This window comes from Somniosus microcephalus, chromosome 22 (genome assembly GCF_052327205.1).
Source record: "Somniosus microcephalus isolate GS21.2 chromosome 22, FLI_Smic_1.0, whole genome shotgun sequence".
Taxonomy (NCBI): Eukaryota; Metazoa; Chordata; class Chondrichthyes; order Squaliformes; family Somniosidae; genus Somniosus; species Somniosus microcephalus.
The window spans coordinates 51,220,389-51,239,711 of NC_141008.1; the positions used below are offsets into that span (position 1 = coordinate 51,220,389).

Genomic DNA, 19,323 nt, shown 5'->3' on the forward strand with positions numbered 1-19,323 from the left:
AGCACGTGAGGGCCCATAAAACGGACCCCCTGGTCGAGAGGGTGGACCTCCTGCACGCCAACCCCCAGTACGCCTATGTGGCATACCCAGACGGGCGGGAGGACACGGTCTCCTTACGAGACCTCGCACCCTCGGGCACCCCTGAGACACCACCGTTACCCCCCACCACCCCCCCCCAAATCCAGCCCAGGTAGACGGCATGCCGGAACCCCACGAGCCTTCGCCGACCACGCAGACACCAGCATTAACATCGGATACTGCACCACCGCCGCCGCTGCTGCGCCGATCAGAAAGGCTTACGAGGCCTCCGGACAGACTGACATACCCGAACTGGTAGTACACTTCACCCCGCCGGACTCAAATTTAAACAAGGGGTGAATGTGGTAAACCACTTTTATCGTTCACTATCGTTACACTATGGTTATCACTGTTTATATCGTTACACTATGGTTATCACTGTTTACACTGTTGTATCACTACACAAGGTCACCTCTTGCCACTCTGTTATACCTGGGCTGACCACAGCTGACTCCGCCCATGGCTCCGCCTGCTTGCCCAGGTATAAAGGTGGTCGACTGGCTGGTATTCCTCCTTGTTGGATCCGATCACCCACGAGGGTGGGCTCTGTTATTTAGCCAATAAAAACCTATAGTTACTAACTTAACTCGTCGCTTTTCATGAACTGAATTGATAGGTATATCAGGCTCCACCATCATTGAGGATGGGGATATTCATGGCGCCTGCTCCTCCCGTTAGTTGTTTAATGGTCCACCACCATTCACGACTGGATGTGGGAGGACTGCAGAGCTTTGATTATGGGATCGCTTAGCCCTATCTATAGCCTGCTGCTTCCGCTTTTTAGCATGTATTCCTGTGTTGCAGCTTCCCCAGGTTGGCACCTCATTTTTAGGTACGCCTGTTGCTGCTCCTGGCATGCTCTTCTACACTCGTTGTTGAACCAGGGTTGGTGGTAATGGTAGAGTGAGGGATATGCCGGGCCATGCGGTTACAGATTGTGGTGGAATACAATTCTGCTGCTGCTGATGGCCCACAGCGCCTCATGGATGCCCAGTTTTGAGCTGCTAGATCTGTTCTGAATCTATCCTATTTAGCACGGTGGTAGTGCCACACAACACGATGGAGGGTGTCCTCAGTGTGAAGACGGGACTGTGCGGTGGTCACTGCTGCCAATGCTGTCATGGACAGATGCATCTGCGACAGGTAGATTGGCGAGGACGAGGTCAAGTAGGTTTTTCCCCTCATGTTGGTTCACTCACCACCTGCCACAGGTCCAGTCTGGCAGCTATGTCCTTCAGGACGCAGCCAGTAGTGGTGATGGACATTGAAGTCCCCCACCCAGAGTACATTCTGTGCCCTTGCTACTCTCAGTGCTTCTTCCAATTGGTGTTAAACATGGAGGAGTACTGATTCATCAGCTGAGGGAGGGCAGCACGGTGGCATAGTGGTTAGTACTGTTGCCTCACAGCGCCAGGGACCCGGGTTCAAATCCGGCCTCGGGTGACTGTCTGTGTGGAGTTTGCACATTCTCCCCGTGTTTGCGTGGGTTTCCTCCGGGTGCTCCGGTTTCCTCCCACAGTCCAAAGATGTGCGGGTTAGGTTGATTGGCCATGATAAAGATTGGCCCTTAGTGTTAGGGGAGATTAAATACGTGGGGTTACGGGGATAGGGTTTGGGTGGGATGGTTGTCAGTGTAGGGACCGGGTGCTTGTGTTTGGATGATCAGCCATGATCTCGTTGAATGGCGGAGCAGGCTCGAAGGGCCGAATGGCCTACTCCTGCTCCTAGTTAAATGTTTCTATGTAATCAGCAGGAGGTTTCCTTGCCCATGCTTGACCTGGAACAGTACCCATGGATTGGAGGGTAGCTAATGTTACCCCACTATTCAAAAAAGGTGGTTGAGAAAAAGCGGGGAATTATAGACCGGTAAGCCTGACATCGGTAGTGAGGAAAATGCTAGAATCTATTATAAAAGATGTAATAGCAGAGCACTTGGTAAGCAGTGACAGGATCGGACAAAGTCAACATGGATTTACAAAAGGTAAATCATGCTTGACTAATCTGGAATTTTTTGAGGATGTAACTGGTAAAATAGATAAGGGAGAACCAGTGGATGTGGTGTATTTGGACTTTCAGAAGGCTTTCGATAAGGTCCCACATAAGAGATTAGCATGCAAAATTAAGGCACATGGGATTGGGGGCAAGGTATTGACTTGGATAGAGAACTGGTTGGCGGACAGAAAGCAAAGAGTTGGAATAAACGGGTCGTTTTCCGAGTGGCAGGCAGTGGCTAGTGGGGTACCGCAAGGATCGGTCCTAGGACCCCAGCTGTTCACAATATATATTAATGATCTGGACGAGGGAATTGGATGTAATATCTCCAAATTTGCAGACGACACAAAGCTGGGTGGGAGGGTAAGCTGTGAGGAGGATGTCATGAAACTCCAGTACGATTTGGACAGATTGGGTGACTGGGCAGAAACATGGCAAATGCACTATAATGTGGATAAATGTGAGGTTATCCACTTTGGTGGCAAAAACAGGAAGGCAGATTATTATTTGAATGGCAATAGATTGGGAGAAGGGGAAGTGCAAAGAGACCTGGGTGTTCTTGTGCACCAGTCGCTGAAGGTAAGCATGCAGGTGCAGCAGGCGGTTAAGAAGGCAAATGGTATGTTGGCCTTCGTAGCAAGAGGGTTCGAGTACAGGAACAAGGATGTCTTGCTACAGTTGTACAGGGCCTTGGTGAGACCGCACCTTGAGTATTGTGTGTAGTTTTGGTCGCCTTACCTGAGGAAGGACGTTCTTGCCATGGAAGGAGTGCAGCGAAGATTCACCAGGCTGATACCTGGGATGGCAGGAATGACGTATGAGGAGAGATTGTGTCGATTGGGCTTATACTCACTGGAGTTTAGAAGATTGAGAGGGGATCTCATCGAAACCTATAAAATTCTGTCAGGCCTGGACAGACTAGATGCAGGAAGGATGTTTATGATGGCCGGGGAGTCCAGAGCCAGGGGTCATAGTCTAAGGATAAGGGGTAAGCCATTTAGGACTGAAATGAGGAGGAATTTCTTCACCCAGAGAGTGGTGAACCTGTGGAATTCTCTGCCACGGAGGGCGGTGGAGGCCAGTTCATTAAATATATTCAAAAAAGAGTTGGATATATTTCTTAAGGCTAAAGAGGTATGGGGAGAAGGCAGGGACAGGGTACTGAATTTGGATGATCAGCCATGATCTCATTGAATGGCGGAGCAGGCTCGAAGGGCCGAATGACCTACTCCTGCTCCTATCTTCTATGTTTCTATGAAGCCATGAAACTTCATGGGGTCCGGAGTCAATGTTAAGGACTCCCAGGGCCATTCCTTCCCGACTGTATACCACTGTGTCGCCATACCCAGGGATGGTGATGGAGGAGATTGGGACATTGGCTGAAAGGTATGATTCTGTGAGTATGACTGTCAGGCTATAGCTTGACTAGTCCCCAGATGTTGGTGAGGAGGACTTTGAAGGGTTGACTGGGCTGGGTGTGCCGTTGCCGTGTCCGTAGCCGGTGCCGAGGTCAATGCCAGGTGGTCCGTCCAGTTTCATTCTTATTATTTTGTTTCGTAGCGGTTAGTTACAACTGAGTGACTTGCTCGGCCATTTCAGAGGGCAGTTAAGAGTCAACCACATTGCTGTGGGTCTGGAGTCACATAGGCCAGGCCGGGTAAGGATGGCAGATTTCCTTCCCTAAAGGACATTAGTGAACCAGATGGGTTTTTACGACAAATCCAATAGTTTCATGGTTACCATTACTGATACTAGCTTTTTATTCCAGATTTATTTAAGTACAGTTGTTGTGGTGGGATTTGAACTCGCGTCTCTGGATCATTAGTCCAGGCCTCTGGATTACTAGTCCAGTAACATAACCACTACGCTACCGTTCCCGGTATGGAATCCCAATTTGTACTGAGTTAACTGAGCTGGGGCAACAGTAGGGTCTCCGTATTCCTGGGCTTGGGAGGGGAAGAATTGTCTGGGATTCTTGCACCTGAATGCCACCCAGTGAATCGTGCATGAAATATGCATGCATGTGAACATTGGGTGACACCAGCTGATGCTCACTGTCTCAGCCCCCACATAAAGCAAGGTACCACACAAGCGGCTGCTGTGGAGACATACCCCAGCATGAGTCAGGAGCAGTAGGTGCAAATGAGAAGGAAAATATTAAACACAGTTACCAATTAGGCAGAAACCAGTATGTGATCAGTTTACGTGGGTGCAACTGGCTTTATTTCTGCTTGTGTGGGGGAGGCACAGTGCTGCGCACAGACAAGTTCTATAGAAACTGAGTTAGGAAACATTAACCTTTTGTAATACAAATTTTAAATAGTTGACTTTTTTTCAGGTCACCTAGATTCGTATCTTTGCTACTTGGAGAGTGCAGATACAGTCTGGTGCTCAGTGTTGTGCCAGTGTGCCTTGGGTTAATTTCCAGGATGCGTGAGACACCAACCAGGCAGGATACCCCAACTGACTGGGGACTGGGAGACCAACCGTGCCTCATCCCACTCCATAGCACTGAGAGTTAGAGCTCTCGCCCTCTGTGCTGGCTTTTTAAATCATTTTTTTCTCTGTTAGTGTCAGCCGTGGCTCAGTTGGTGGCACCCTCGCCTCGGAGTCAGAAGGTCGTGAGTTCAAGTCCCACTCCAGAGACTTGAGCACAAAAATCTAGGCTGACACTCCCAATCCAGTACTGAGGGAGTACGGCACTGTCAAGAGGTGCCGTCTTTCGGATGAGATGTTAAACCAAGGCCCCGTCTGCTCTCAGGAGGATGTAAAAGATCCCACGGCACTATTTCGAAGAAGAGCAGTGGAGTTCTCCCTGGTGTCCTGGCCAATATTTATCCCTTAATCAACATCACTAAAATCAGATTATCTGGCCATTATCACATTGCTGTTTGTGGGATCTTGCTGTGCACAAATTAGCTGCCGTGTTTCCTACATTACAACAGTGACTACACTTCTTTTTTTTAAAGTACTTCATTGGCTGTAAAGCATTTTTAGACGTCCGGTGGTTGTGAAAGGCGCTATAGAAATACAATCTGCCTTTCTTTCAGTTTTCAAGTTATATATTTGGAGCACGAGTTTGAAAATGAGAAAATGCCTTTCATCCTGTCTCAGTTGCCCCATCATTTAGTGGAATGTCCAGCTGTTCAGAAAGTTGGTGCATTTCCAGATATCTCCTGGTGCCCCTTCACAACAAGTTACCGGGTTGTGTGCAGTGATGGTGCCGACTCTTGCCTGGCTAGGGGTGAAGTACCTCAGTACCTCCTGCAGGCCAAAGAGCAGGAACTTGGGTAGGTAGAAGGATGACGCATGTAAACCTCCTTCCTGCCATTGTGCGATGTAATGTGTGGGATAAATTTTTAAACGAGGGTCTTTAATTTTGAATATTAAATTTAATGACATGCTAATCACATTCTCGTATTTCTTTCTAATTTTAGGTAGTTACTGCCCACGCCGTGCGTGTACCTGTTACCAGCAACCTGACTGCCACCATCACTGGGTTCTTGCCCATACACTGTATTTACCAGTTATTAAGAAGTCGTGCTTTCACCAAGCACAAGGTTTCCATCAAGGTACGGAAGTACTTTTACTTGCATTTATTGTATTCAGAATTGTATTATTTTTAATATAATAGGGACTTGTAGTTTGCTCATGGCATCACCCACGGTCAGTCGATGAATGTAAGGTTCTTTTTAGTATACAAGATGGTGACGGAGCTGGGAAGGAGACTTCAGAAACTCGCTGCATGTAGCCACCTAGTGGCCAGAGCCCGCAAATACATTGTGACAGTTGACATAACAAATTTTAATAGGAAATGTTTACATAGCAAACTACAGTGGTAAATTATGACACAGAAATGTGACCAAAAATTGTAGCAACAGGAAGTAAGCTTTGTGGACAGCAAGTGCATGCCCTATGCAAAATATATGGGGAGGGAGGAGGCTCGTGTGGAGCATAAACACTGACATGGACCAGTTGGGCTGAATGACCTGTTTCTGTGCTGTACATTCTATGTAAGATTTAAATTATATATTATGTGTTTTATTCCTAATTTGTCCCTGCAAAGACATTACAATGAAGTGAGAAATAATGCTGGAAATGAAATGATTGATATTCCCATTGTATGTTTGTGATGAGGTTTCATGGCAGCAACTTAGAAACCCAACAAATAATCTTAGTGTTAAGGAAGTACTGCGATGTTTGCGTCACTACAAAGTGATTTCTACTTAGCAACACAAACGTGTCGGTACAACTCTGGAGTCGAGTCCCAACCTGACAGTGGAGCAGAGCAGTGTGAAGCCCCCACCCCTCTCCCCCATGGTGGAGGAGTCTCGCGCCACTTGGGTTTGACTGTGGGCTGATCCCTGTTGTAAGAGGTTGAGTTATGAGAAAAAGACTGGAGAAATTGACTTTACAGCCTTAAAAGGTACCTGAGATGTGAGGTATGAAAGGTAGTAAACGTTATGGAAAATGAGGGGATCCAGAACATTACCTCAATAAGATGAGTTGAAAAAAGCTGCGGATGCTTAGTCGTTGAGCATATTCAAGGCTGAGATCGATAGATTTTTGGACTCTAGGGGAATCAAAGGATATGGGGATCGGGCGGGAAGGTGGAGTTGAGGTCAAAGATCAGCCATGATCTTATTGAATGGCGGAGCAGGCTCAAGGGGCCGAATGGCCTACTCCTGCTCCTAATTCTTCTGTTATTATGATGTTCAAACTAAATTGCAAGAGTACCCCATGGGACAGCAGCACAAACTATTACACTGAATGATTAATACACAGAATGTATCTCCTAGATATAGTATGGGTGACAATCCAGCAATGGTTTAGGAAACAGTTAATGGCTGTGGCATGTAGGGTCTTTCTGGATCGATAACCAAAATGGGCCAAATAGCTTTCTCATCTGTAATTATCTTGACCACTTTATGGAGTATAACACTAACGTAGTGTCAAACCTGGTTTGAGTTTAGAATTGCTTTTAACTGATTTGTGCTCGCAGCATGTAAAATTCAGAGGCCGAGAGTGTAGCTTTGTGCACACTCTTCTGCTTCTGAGGATTTGATTCAGGGCCAGAAAATATAAACCAGGTACTGGCTAGCTGGAGCAATCTACAGTATATTATTACAAGGATTCAGCTTAATGCTAATTCACTGTGTGAAAGAAAAAGATTGCAGAGAAAGGTACAAAAAAACATGATTGGCTGACGTATGGAGGAGCCAAAACAGGAGCTATGTGCCAATCCACAGGCACAAAGGGAAGCTATGAAACTGGGTCAAGCCATCGGTTACAGAACAGCACCAAGGTGAAAGCTATAAAACAGTGAATTGCCTGCCCCCTCTGTTGAGAATGCTTTGGGCACAAAGAATAGAAATACATTCCTGCTGATTAATGGGAGAAATGATTGAAGTGATTGTATTAAACTAGAGACTAAAAGACACTTGCAGCAGTGCTGCTCTTAACTGCACTTTGGCCCCGTGCCGTTGGGATTGAAGTCCCGTGATCTCCAACTGTTGAATTCTTTATCTTTAATCTGGGTCAGCACTGAGGAGCGGTGGGTAGGAGGGAAAACATTGCAAGGCAAGTCAGTATCACTCTCTTGCAATCCCCGCTGACCTTCCCCGACGGTCACAAGCCATGTCCTGGAGGCTACTTGTCCTTCATCTGTCTTGGACTGAGGAAGGAGGATTAATTGTTAAGAAAAGTTTAATCCCCTTAGTAAGAAAATGTAGAAAGGCTTGTGTGGCAAAATAAGTGATGTGATTACTCTAGCCTTGGTGCGGAGCAGGGAGAATAGCCTGAATTCATACTGAAAATGGGTCGGTGCCTGAAGCGTGTCTCATTTCTCTGACTGTGCTTCTCCTGTGATGTCTGTTGCAGATAACGGGAGGTTCTGTAGGTATGGATATGGAATACCTGTACCATCATCATTAATACACATGAATAAATATCTAACATTCAGGCACCTGGGTGTGAATCCAGCCTAGACTATTAGCATGAAAGTCTCTGCTGTAAGGGTCCCAAGTCAAATGAACACTGTCCTTCTCGGTCCAGCTTCTGATGGGTTTGTGTATCTGGGAAATGCCTGGTCCCCACTCAGGACATAGCCTGGTGAGCAATCCCAAACCCGTAATTAAGGACACTGGGAATTCTGTCTGCAATCCAGTGACAAACCCACTGTGGTTGGTGCTTCTTATGAAAGCTGATGGGAATAAATATTGCATTTTTCAAAATTATTTGTTGATTTACACTTTTTAGGATTGGATTTACAGACAGATGTGTGAGACGACAACCCCTCTGCACCCTCAGCTAATCCCTCTGATCGACGTTTACATCAACTCCATCCTAACCCCAGCATCCAAGGCTAACCCTGAAGCCACAAACCAACCAATCACAGAACAGGAGGTCCTCAATGTATTCAACGGCCTTACTTGGGTGAGATCAGTATCTGTAAAGCCAGCGGGTCTGAAATGAAGTGTTGCAAGTTGTGGTTCATGCTAGTGGAATACTGTACCTCGATATTGCATTTTGTTTTTGGAAACATGAAAAAGATTGCTCTCCTATCCAATGTTCCCTTTAATCATTTTTGGGTGCGTGGCCCATTCAAAATACCGCACGTGCGCGGTTTTTCCCATTTAAAGCCAGTGAGCCAGCTGTGCTGGAACTCCAGAGCGCTGCGCGGCCGCACAGCTTAAAAGGAACATTGCTCCTGTCCTGCCTTCCCACCCCCCCCCCCCCACCACGGTTTAGAGTCACAGGCCTGCTCCCCCTCTTCAAACCCGCCCGTGTTTCCAGATTCAGCTCGTTTAAATAGCTTATATGAGCACCAAGCTTTACTGCCACGTGGGAAATTGATGCTTGCAGCTAATCGAGGGAGGGAAGTTGCACAGTGTTACGAGTTTCCGCTCCTAATCCTTGGACAATAATGCCTTGGGAACTGGTGCATTAAACACAGGAGAATCGTGTCCACTGTGTCTGAGCTATACAGACGAGGAAGGTCCCATATTCAATCCCAGTCTGCACTGTGTTTGACTGGGGCAGCATGAGGGGAAAACTTGCAAGGATTTCCATTCTCGATTGCTATGCAGCGACCGACCCCCTTGCATGTGTGTAAACACCAGGTAAGGACAGGATTAGGCTTGGTGTGATGCCACCACAGTTGTATAGCCTGCCGAAACTCTGTGCCAAGGCAGGAAGAATGGCCACTTGGCTGAGCTTCTAGACGACAATCGCTGCCTGTGGAACCGTACCCCAGTAAAGGGCTACAAACCTTCCGAGCAAAAATAAAATGCTAATATTCAAACTCCTAACCCTGAATCAGAAATTTAATTGCCAGTTTTAAAATGAGTGGGAGCGTTATGATGGCATGCCCATTCTCCAACCCAGTATGATTTCTGGTTTTGGGTTTGTTGGTATGGAATTGTCACATTATGGGTGACTGAACCCGCAGTGGTTTAATTTGTGCTTTCTAACTGGTATTCCTGCAGAGCTGCATGTGACTAGAAACAGAATGACACAAATTCCACCCCGGTGAAGGGTTTTCTTTCCACTGAACAGTCCCTCACTTTAATCTTAGATGTAACAAATTATTTTAGTCGTATGACGTATTCTCATTATTCAGCACTTTGTTGAATGTGGATTTGTTTTAAAGTTGTATCTGAAGAGCGCATGTGAAAATTACGAGGGCATCGAGCATTAAATACAAAGTCGACCATTTCGAGGGAGCCGCTTTAGTCATTTTCCTGTGCTTGTACATAGGGCGAGAACAACCGATGTCGACAGAGACACAGCATCACAGCCCAGCTGCTGGTCCTCTATTACACACTTTCATACGAGGAGACTCTATTGTCCAACGTGAAGTCATTAGGTATGTGTGTGTTTCTGCCTCACCCGGGGAGAGCGTTTCTTTTTAACCTCTTTCCTCTCGTTTACCCCCCCCCTCCCCGCCATCCCAAGGATTTCTCTCCATAGGTACAGTAGCCCATGTTAAAGGCAGGTAGGCTGAGACACACACACACACTCCTCTGCAGGCACCTCCACGTTGACCTACAGTCGGTGTAGCTTTCGAGGGAAACAGGTCTCGTATCTGGCTGGCTGGTCTTGATTTTTTCTTTTTCTCTCTCACCCCACCAACAGACCGGCCTGCAGAAGCAGGGCAGACCAAACGTGGTCTTCCCCATACAGTAAGATAACCCAATACGATAGCAAAATACTGCAGATGCTGGAAATCCGAAATAACAACAGAAAACGCTGGAAAAACTCAGCAGGCCAGGGCAGCATCTGTGGAGAGAGAAACCGAGTCAACGTTTCAGGTCGATGACCTTTCGTCAGATATCCGTGTCAGCCATGGCTCAGTGTTGACACTCTCGCCTCCGAGTCAGAAGGTTGTGGGCTCAAGCCCCACTCCAGGGACTTGAGCACAAAATCCAGGCTGACTCTTCAATGTCGTATTGAGGGTTGGAGGTGCTGTCTTTCGGATGAGACGTTTGGATGCCCTCTCAGGTGGACATAAAAGATCCCACGGCACTATTTGGAAGAAAAGCAAGGGAGTTCTCCCTGGTGCCCTGGCCAATATTTATGGCTCAATCAACATCACAAAAAACAGATTATCTGCTCATTATCACATTGCTGTTTGTGGGAGCTTGCTGTGTGCAAATTAGCTGCCGTGTTTCCCACATTACAACAGCGACTGCACTACAAGAGTACTTCATTGGCTGTAAAGCGCTTTGGGATACCCTGAGGTCGTGAAAGACGCTATATAAATGCAATATTCTTTGTTTCTTTCTTTAAGTTAGCCTGATAGCTACCAGCAATTTGTTTTATCAAATTGAGTTGACCTAATGAAGGTTTTACTTTTCTTATTTGAAGCCTGGATTTTTTATTTGAAATGTTTGGATTGCTGCTCCGACTCCGTGTCTGTCGAAGTGGGTCATTGGTGGACGTGCTAACTATTTCCATCACTCTTGCATATAGCTACAATACAGAAGAAGCCCAAGTCCTACTCTGCAGCGCTGATGGACCAGATTCCTATCAAGTACTTGATTCGCCAGGCACAGGGGCTTCAACAGGAGCTGGGAGGTAAAGACAAACTACATTGGAATCTACAGGTTCCGATCTAAGCACATTGCAACCCAGCCCCAATACTCGGACCTGGTGCAGCCATTTGTAATTGAAGATGTGTCTTGTTATAAATGTTTTTTTTTAATCCATCCAGCCCCATTGAAACAAGATTCCGTTGGAATTCATCTCTAGATGTTATGAGTATAGGTCTTCCAATAGCTTAGTGGGTAAAGGTGGTGCCTGGAGTGATACCGGGCCCTGGGTAAAGGTGGTGCCGGGCCCTGGGTAAAGGTGGTGCCGGGCCCTGGGTAAAGGTGATGCCGGGCTCTGGGTAAAGGTGATGCCTGGAGTGGTACTGGGCCCTGGGTAAAGGTGGTGCCTGGTGTGGTACTGGGCCCTGGGTAAAGGTGGTGCCTGGTGTGGTACTGGGCCCTGGGTAAAGGTGGTGCCTGGTGTGGTACTGGGCCCTGGGTAAAGGTGGTGCCTGGTGTGGTACTGGGCCCTGGGTAAAGGTGGTGCCTGGTGTGGTACTGGGCCCTGGGTAAAGGTGGTGCCTGGTGTGGTACTGGGCCCTGGGTAAAGATGGTGCCTGGTGTGGTACTGGGCCCTGGGTAAAGGTGGTGCCTGGTGTGGTACTGGGCCCTGAGTAAAGGTGGTGCCTGGTGTGGTACTGGGCCCTGGGTAAAGGTGGTGCCTGGTGTGGTACTGGGCCCTGGGTAAAGGTGGTGCCTGGTGTGGTACTGGGCCCTGAGTAAAGGTGGTGCCTGGTGTGGTACTGGGCCCTGGGTAAAGGTGGTGCCTGGTGTGGTACTGGGCTATTCCAATCGGGGAAGGTTTCGGGTTTGTGCTGAGTTAGTGAGTCTGAGCTGGGGTAGTGATTTGGATGCTTAAAATTGGACTCTGCACCAATGTTCCCGTTAAGCTGCACGGCCACACCGCGGGCTGGAGGTCCCGCGCAGGCCGCTCGTCGGCCTTTACATTGAAGAAACTGCGCATGCGTGAAAATGTGAATGGGCTGCGCAGTCAGTTAAAGGGACCACGCACCTAAAATAAAAATTAGAGGGAACATTGCTCAGCAACCCTGGGCCAGAGAGAGGGATAAAAAGACGGGCAGAGTTGCGACTCACAGTCACTGTCCATTGACCCTGCTGGAAAGTGTGTGGACACTGGTTGCGGACAGGCTCGGGTTTGGATATGTTGCCTTCCAGCATTCGCTGTTAATACACGCAGGTGAAGAACCGCCATGTGAGCTACAAGGATGCCGCTGCTGTCGGTGAGATCAAACCCCAGCAAGCATGAGCATTTCAGCAGAGGTGGGGGGAGCACGGAGATTGGACTTGCCCCACTCACTTGCCCTACATGGCTGCCCTGTAATCTAATGCAAAAATACAGCTACAGTCCTCCAAACGATTAACTCCCTCTTTTAACATGATGTTGGATCCTTTTTAGAAAAGAGCCATATAAAGTTTCAGTGAAGTTGTACAGGTAGCTGCCAGCCTGGAGTGGGGACTATAATTAGTTCATGTGTCAGCCCTGGCTCAGTTGGTGGCACTCTCGCCTGAGTCAGAAGGTTGCGGGTTCTAGTCTCACTCCAGGCTGACACTCCCAGTGCAGTGCTGAGGGAGTGCTGCACTGTCGGAGGTGCCGTCTTTCAGACAAGACGTTAAACCGACGTCTGCCCTCTCAGGTGGATGTAAAAGATCCCACGGCACCATTTCAAAGAAGAGCAGGGGAGTTCTCCCTGATGTCCTGGCCAATATTTATCCCTCAATCAATGTCACTAAAACAGATTATCTGGCCATTATCACGTTGCTGTTTGTGAGAGCTTGCTGTGCGCAAATTGACTGCCGCGTTTCCCACATTACAACACTTCAAAAGTACTTCATTGGCCATAAAGCACTTTGGGATGTCTGGTGGTCGTGAAAGGCGCTGTATAAATGTAAGTCTTTCTTTCTTTCTTTCAAGTCAAGCACCAGACATGGTGGAAACGTATAGCAGTGTAAAGCAGAGTGTTGGCCAAGTGGGTGTTTTAAATGGCTTCTCTGGGAGCACTAAAAAATGTGTGTTCGAACAAGTGGGAGGAGGGGGGTGGGGGGGTCACAATAGATCAGGAGTACAACGAGGAATGACTGCGTTAAATAATATTGCTACAGGAAACTTTGGTTTATCCGGAGGTTGTATGTCTGGAATACTCGATCTAACGGCAAAAATCAGGAACCGTTTTCTGTAAGTTTTTTTAGATCTTGTTCTTTTTTTTTCCCAGTCAGCCACTGCAAGGCCTGTAGCTATAGCAACAGCTTCAGCTAGAGACGCTTGCAGCTGCAGCCGACTCATTAGAAGCTGTTGCTAAGCAACAGTGTTTGTTGTCAGATACGGAGATGAAAACCTCCGTATGCTTCAACATTAACTTTGTATGTCCGGCAGTTTTGATAGATTGGCAACACGTCGGTGCCAGATATCAGAAAGTTTCCTGTAATTCAGATGTCAGGCAAGACGTGATCTATGTACCGCAAGGCACATCCTGAACTGACGAGGTTTTCCTGTCCCTTAGGCCTGCACTCTGCACTGCTGCGTCTGCTAGCCACCAACTATCCTCACCTGTGCATGGTGGACGACTGGATGTGCGAGGAGGAAGTGACGGGCACAGACGCGCTGCTCGGCAGGATAATGCTGACCAGCCGGGCCAAACGTCACTCGCCCAAGAAGCTGCAGGAAGGTAACAGCACGAAAACTGACTCGGGGATTACGCGCACAAACCAGAGAGGCCTCGGAACTCGGCTGACGTGCATTTTAAGAAAAGGGGATGATTGTGCGGGTGTCTGAGGAGTTCAGATGACACCTATAAATCGTTCAAACATCACTAGTAGTAGAAAAATGTCTGAACATTTCACGGGAAGAGAGTATTTTGGCATCGTGCATGTATATTGTATCCAGCTGGCCTTTTGATACAAATCGGCCATAAGAACATAAGAAATAGGAGCAGGAGTCAGCCACACGGCCCCTCGAGCCTGCTCCGCCATTCAGTAAGATCATGGCTGATCTTCTACCTCACCTCCACCTTTCTGCCCGATTCTCATATCCCTTGATTCCTTTAAGTGTCCAAAAAATTCCCTTGGTGTCCAAAAATAAGCACAAATTGTAATCAATCTTGACCCTGAGAGGCTTCTGTGAAAGGGATGGAAATATTACTTATGCGCAGCAGACAGTGCAGCCTGGAGAATTCAGTCAGGGAAATGCCGGTTCAGCTTGTGTTGTTTCTGGCCTACCTGATAATGGACGGAGGACACTGTCACCACCGCAAAGGGACATTATAGTTTCCACTTATTTTGTATTAGCCAGGCATTTGTGAATATAAGAACATAAGAAATAGGAGCAGCAGTAGGCCAATCGGCCCCTCGAGCCTGCTCCGCCATTCAATAAGATCATGGCTGATCTGATCCTAACCGCCAATCTACTATCACAGAACCATCTCCTGAATCTAACAGAATTAGACACACGAAATAGGAGCAGGATCAGGCTACACGGCCCCTGGGCCCGCTCCGCTACCCACAGGGCCATGTCCGATCCGAACCTAGCCTCATGTCCAAATTCCTGCCCGCTCCCCGTAACCCTTAATTCCCTTTACTTCTAGGAAACTGTCTATTTCTGTTTTAAATTTATGTAATGATGTAGCTTCTACAGCTTTTTGGGGCAGCATATTCCATGGACCTACCACCCTCTGAGTGAAGTAGTTCCTCCTCATCTCAGTTTTGAAAGAGCAGCCCCTTATTCTAAGACTATGCCCCCTAGTTCTAGTTTCACCCATCATCGGGAACATCCTCCCCGCATCCACCCGATCCAACCCCTTCCCAATCTTATATGTTTCAATAAGATCGCCTCTCATTCTTCTGAACTCCAATGAGTAGAGTCCCAATCTACTCAACCTCTCCTCATATGTCCACCCCCTCATCCCCGGGATTAACCGAGTGAACCTTCTTTGTACTGACTCGAGAGCAAGTATGTCTTTTCTTAAGTATGGACACCAAAACTGTATGCAGTATTCCAGGTGCGGTCTCACCAATACCTTGTACAACTGAAGCAATACCTCCCTATTTTTATATTCTATCCCCCTAGCAATGAAAGCCAACATTCCATTGGCCTTCTTAATCACTTGCTGCACCTGCATACTAACCTTTTGAGTTTCGTGCACCAGGACCCCCAGATCCCTTTGTACTTCAGTACTTTCCAGTTTCTTGCCATTAAGATAATAACTTGCTCTACGATTTTTCCTGTAATATAACCTGCGTTCTAACATTCCCTTTCATTGTATCATTCGCTTTTCTGCTACACAATTCCCATTGGTCCTGTCATCTCCAGCTTTCCAGATGGCTTCTACCAATTACACTCAACTGATGCAGACTCTGGAGGACCTGACGCTCCTGTCGGCCAGCGAGCTGATCCCATTTGCCGAAGCATTGATGTTGGATTTGTACCGGTTGCTGGAGGCAGGGGTTCCCCGACGAATCCTACAGACAGTCAGCCAGCTTTGGATGCTTCTCAACACCGTTATGCCAAGGAGGTAGCAGTGCCTTTAATTCAGATATTACCCCAATGGTCAATGTTCCCTTTAAGCTGTGCGACTGCAGCGCTCTGGAGGTCCCGCGCAGCCGGTGAGCCGGTTTTTAAATGCAAAACTGTGCATGTGGGAACATTGCTAATGGTCCCCGAGTCCATTTATCTGGTCCTTTAAACATCATCACGTTGAACAACCTTAAGAGGAATTGGTCTGTTAAAGCCTTTTCTGGGGCCTCTTGTCATCTTCCTAATGTGATGTATCAATTTACTGATACCATTTTATAAACTTTGTTTTCTTTTATAATCCCTCGCTGATATGCATCCGAAAGTGCACCCCTCTATCCACAGTCTCACTCCAGGGACTGTTCCTCTGTTGAGCAGTCGGGAGTGCACAGTGCCAGTAATGTCAGTATGAGTCTGGTTTGCTTCTTTGTTCTAAATGACTCGGGTGAGCTTTAAAAAATTTTCCTCCGTCCACATTGACTTTTCAATGTAAACATCAGCAAAGACTGATTTGAACACGGGGTTCCTAACTGAGAATCCACTGATGTAGCTCAATGAGTAACATCTATTGTTTTTAATCAGATTTTTGTGTAAATATATCATGCAGCTCGTTAGTACAATTCTCCTGTCCTCTCTCCTGAAGGTGCTGACTCACACTGGGGTACAGTTCCCTTTAATACCTCATCTAAATGACAAATCTTCAGCGTGTGAACCTTGACCGTGAGTGTTCACAGGCTATGCAACGGTCGATAGCGTCACCGTGGAGCTTAACTTTGCCGTTCACACATGCACTGTTTCCAACAGTCCTCACAAAATAGTGATTAGGAGCAGGGACCCTGATTCCTCTCTTTCCTGTCTCTGGCCCAGGCCGCTGAGACCAGCTGTAGGGCCCCAGGTGAGATCAGCTTACTCAGCAAAGACTGGGGATCGAACCTGGGCTCTCCCTGCTCCATGGGGCTGTTTCACACTCAGCAGTGAATTGGGGCAGCATTATTCTTTAAATCTGCACGTCTTCATTCCAAAAGTTCAACATTACCGTCTTAAATTAACAACAAAACTGACCTCTTTAATGTAATAAAATGTCCCAACGCACTTGAGATGGAAAACAAGTAACCAGACACTGTGCAGTGGGTTAAGGGGTGACCGAAAACAAGACCAAAGAAGTACGGTTTAAGGAGCCTTTTGAAGGAGGGGAGAGGTAGCATGGCGGCGAGGCTTGAACAGAACATTACAGTGCGTGGTGGTGAGACGGCTAATTAAATGTTTATGATCAGCGTGAACATATGGCTCTCTTCCCTAATCATTTGGTTCAATTAGAAGCTTTCACTTTATAAAGAGTTTTATCGCTAGCTGTGTTCACTGTAAAGGGAGCTTCACTCTGTAAGCATCTTCGGTGAGTACTGGTTTGTCTGCTTTCAGTAACCCTTGCGAAGCACTGCTAACATGTCATGTCTCTGTGTGTTGTGAAGGCTGTGGGTGATGACGGTGAATGCCTTGCAGCCAAAATCCAAGCTGCTCCGCCAACAGAAGTACACTCAGAACGACCTGATGATTGATCCGCTGATTGTGTTGCGATGTGACCGAAGAGTGTACAGGTGAGTCGCCAACAGTGAGAGGAGCAAAAATCACAGCAAATGTATTAAGAGGGTCTATCAGCTTGTCTCGGTAGCACTGTCGCTTCTCAGTCAGACGATTCTGGGATACAATCTAAAAGTGATGGGCTTGCTGGACTTAATGGGCTTTTTCCTGTTCCTAAACACTCTAGTGCATTTTCAGTTTTTCTTCATCCTCGGGATGTGGGCATCACAGCCAAGGCCGGCATTTATTGCCCATCCCCTAGTTGGTCTGTGAAGGTGGTCGTAGGCTTCTTGAACCACTACAGTCCATGTGATAAGTCTTTGATACAATCCAGTGGCTTGCCAGGCCACTTCAGAGGGCAGATAAGGGTCATCACATTGGGCGTGGGCCTCTGGAGTCACATACAGGCCGAACCGGGTGAGGACAGCAGGTTTCCTTACCTAAAGGGCATTAGTAAACCCAGTTGGGTTTCTACCACAATCCGAAAGTTTCATGGTCACTTTTACTGATTCCAGCTTTTTATTTCCAGATTTTTTTTAACTGAAGTTCAGATTCTCAAACTGCCATGGTGGGATTTGATATTGCGTTCTCTGGATTATTAGTCCAGTAACCTAACCACTACACTACCAAACCTATTTTGCAGCCTGGATGTGACCTTTAGAAGTCCTGGTGAAAGACTGATCTGCTCAATGCATTCAAGGGAAGAAGCTTTGCCATTGTGGCCGTATTGATGAGCGGAGGCTGTTCCAGCAGCCTCTTAGGAACATAGGAACAGGAGGAGGCCATTCAGCCCCTCGAGCCTGTTCCTCCATTCAATGAGATCATGGCTGATCTGTGACCTAACTCCATATACTCGACATCGCCCCATATCCCTTAATACCTTTGGTTAACAAATCTATCAATCTCCGATTTAAAATTAACAATTGATCTAGCGTCAATTGCCGTTTGTGAAAGAGAGTTCCAAATTTCTACCACCCTTTGCATGTTGAAGTGTTTCCTAACATCACTCCTGAAAGGTTTGGCTCTAATTTTTAGGCCATATCCCCTAGTGCTAGACTCCCCAATCAGCAGAAATAGTTTCTCTCTCTACCCTATCTGTTCCCTTAATATCTTGAAAACTTAGATCAAATCACTCCTTAACCTTCTAAATTCCAGGCAATACATCCCTAGTTTGTGTAATTGCTCCTCGTAATTTAACCCTTGGAGTCCAGATATCATTCTGGTAAGTCTACGCTGCACTCCCTCCAAGGTCAATATATCCTTCCTAAGGTGTGGTGCCCAGAACTGAACCTTATGTTTATGCAGAGCTCTGGATCTTGGGCTCTTAGCAAGTTCTCTGTGCATTGTACGAAGTAACCAAGTAAAACAAAGCATTCTTAGAGTCTTGGTTCATCTCCCATAGTAGCTGCGATGTTCTGTGGGGTGTGATGTTTGGATTGGTTCTGGTCTTTGCCTTTGAGTTGACCCCTAAATGAATAAAATTCCAATTTCAGATTCAGGTTACCCAAGTTTCATTGAAACATGAAAAAAACAAACGCTTATTGCTTGGCTGGATATGTGATGTTCCATGTCCACTATTTTATGGTCAATCCAGTTGTTCCAGTGTTTTTACTTATTTGTGTCCTAACCCCAGGTGCCCCCCGCTAATGGACATTACCCTGCACATGCTCAATGGCTACCTTCTGGCTTCAAAGGCCTACCTGAGCGCTCACCTCAAGGAGAACGTGGATCAGGACAGCAAACCGTATCAGAACAACGCCATGGGGGCTGTGGGACAGCCTGAAGCCCCGGAGGTCACGAGAGAGGAGCTGAAAAATGCCTTGTTGTCAGCCCAGGTAAAACCAGCAGTCGGGTGACCTGTGCCGCAGTGTCTCCGATATAGTCTGGTATGTGTTCTGAAGTGAGTGGTCGTAATCTGCATCCTCGGGTGTGGAGCACTGTTCGTCCTGGGATAGACTGAAGCCCGGGAGAATGGGAATCGGAGCAGGGGGAAAAAGCTTACAAAAACAAAGGGTGGTGTGGAAGGAAGAACGTTTTTTTGAGTTAGCCATGTGTCTG

At 47.2% G+C, this 19,323-nt stretch overlaps 1 protein-coding gene across 1 annotated transcript in view; it reads left to right on the forward strand.

The window, feature by feature from the left end:
* The window catches only part of ints2 (integrator complex subunit 2), a 63,560-nt gene that overhangs the window by 35,816 nt on the left and 8,421 nt on the right, over positions 1-19,323 (forward strand). The window contains exons 13-20 of the mRNA XM_085964699.1: positions 5,508-5,642; positions 8,329-8,505; positions 9,829-9,937; positions 11,044-11,148; positions 13,682-13,846; positions 15,487-15,688; positions 17,157-17,282; positions 18,899-19,100. Of these exons, the coding sequence (XP_085820825.1) occupies positions 5,508-5,642; positions 8,329-8,505; positions 9,829-9,937; positions 11,044-11,148; positions 13,682-13,846; positions 15,487-15,688; positions 17,157-17,282; positions 18,899-19,100 (1,221 nt within the window). The remainder of the gene's footprint in view (positions 1-5,507; positions 5,643-8,328; positions 8,506-9,828; positions 9,938-11,043; positions 11,149-13,681; positions 13,847-15,486; positions 15,689-17,156; positions 17,283-18,898; positions 19,101-19,323) is intronic.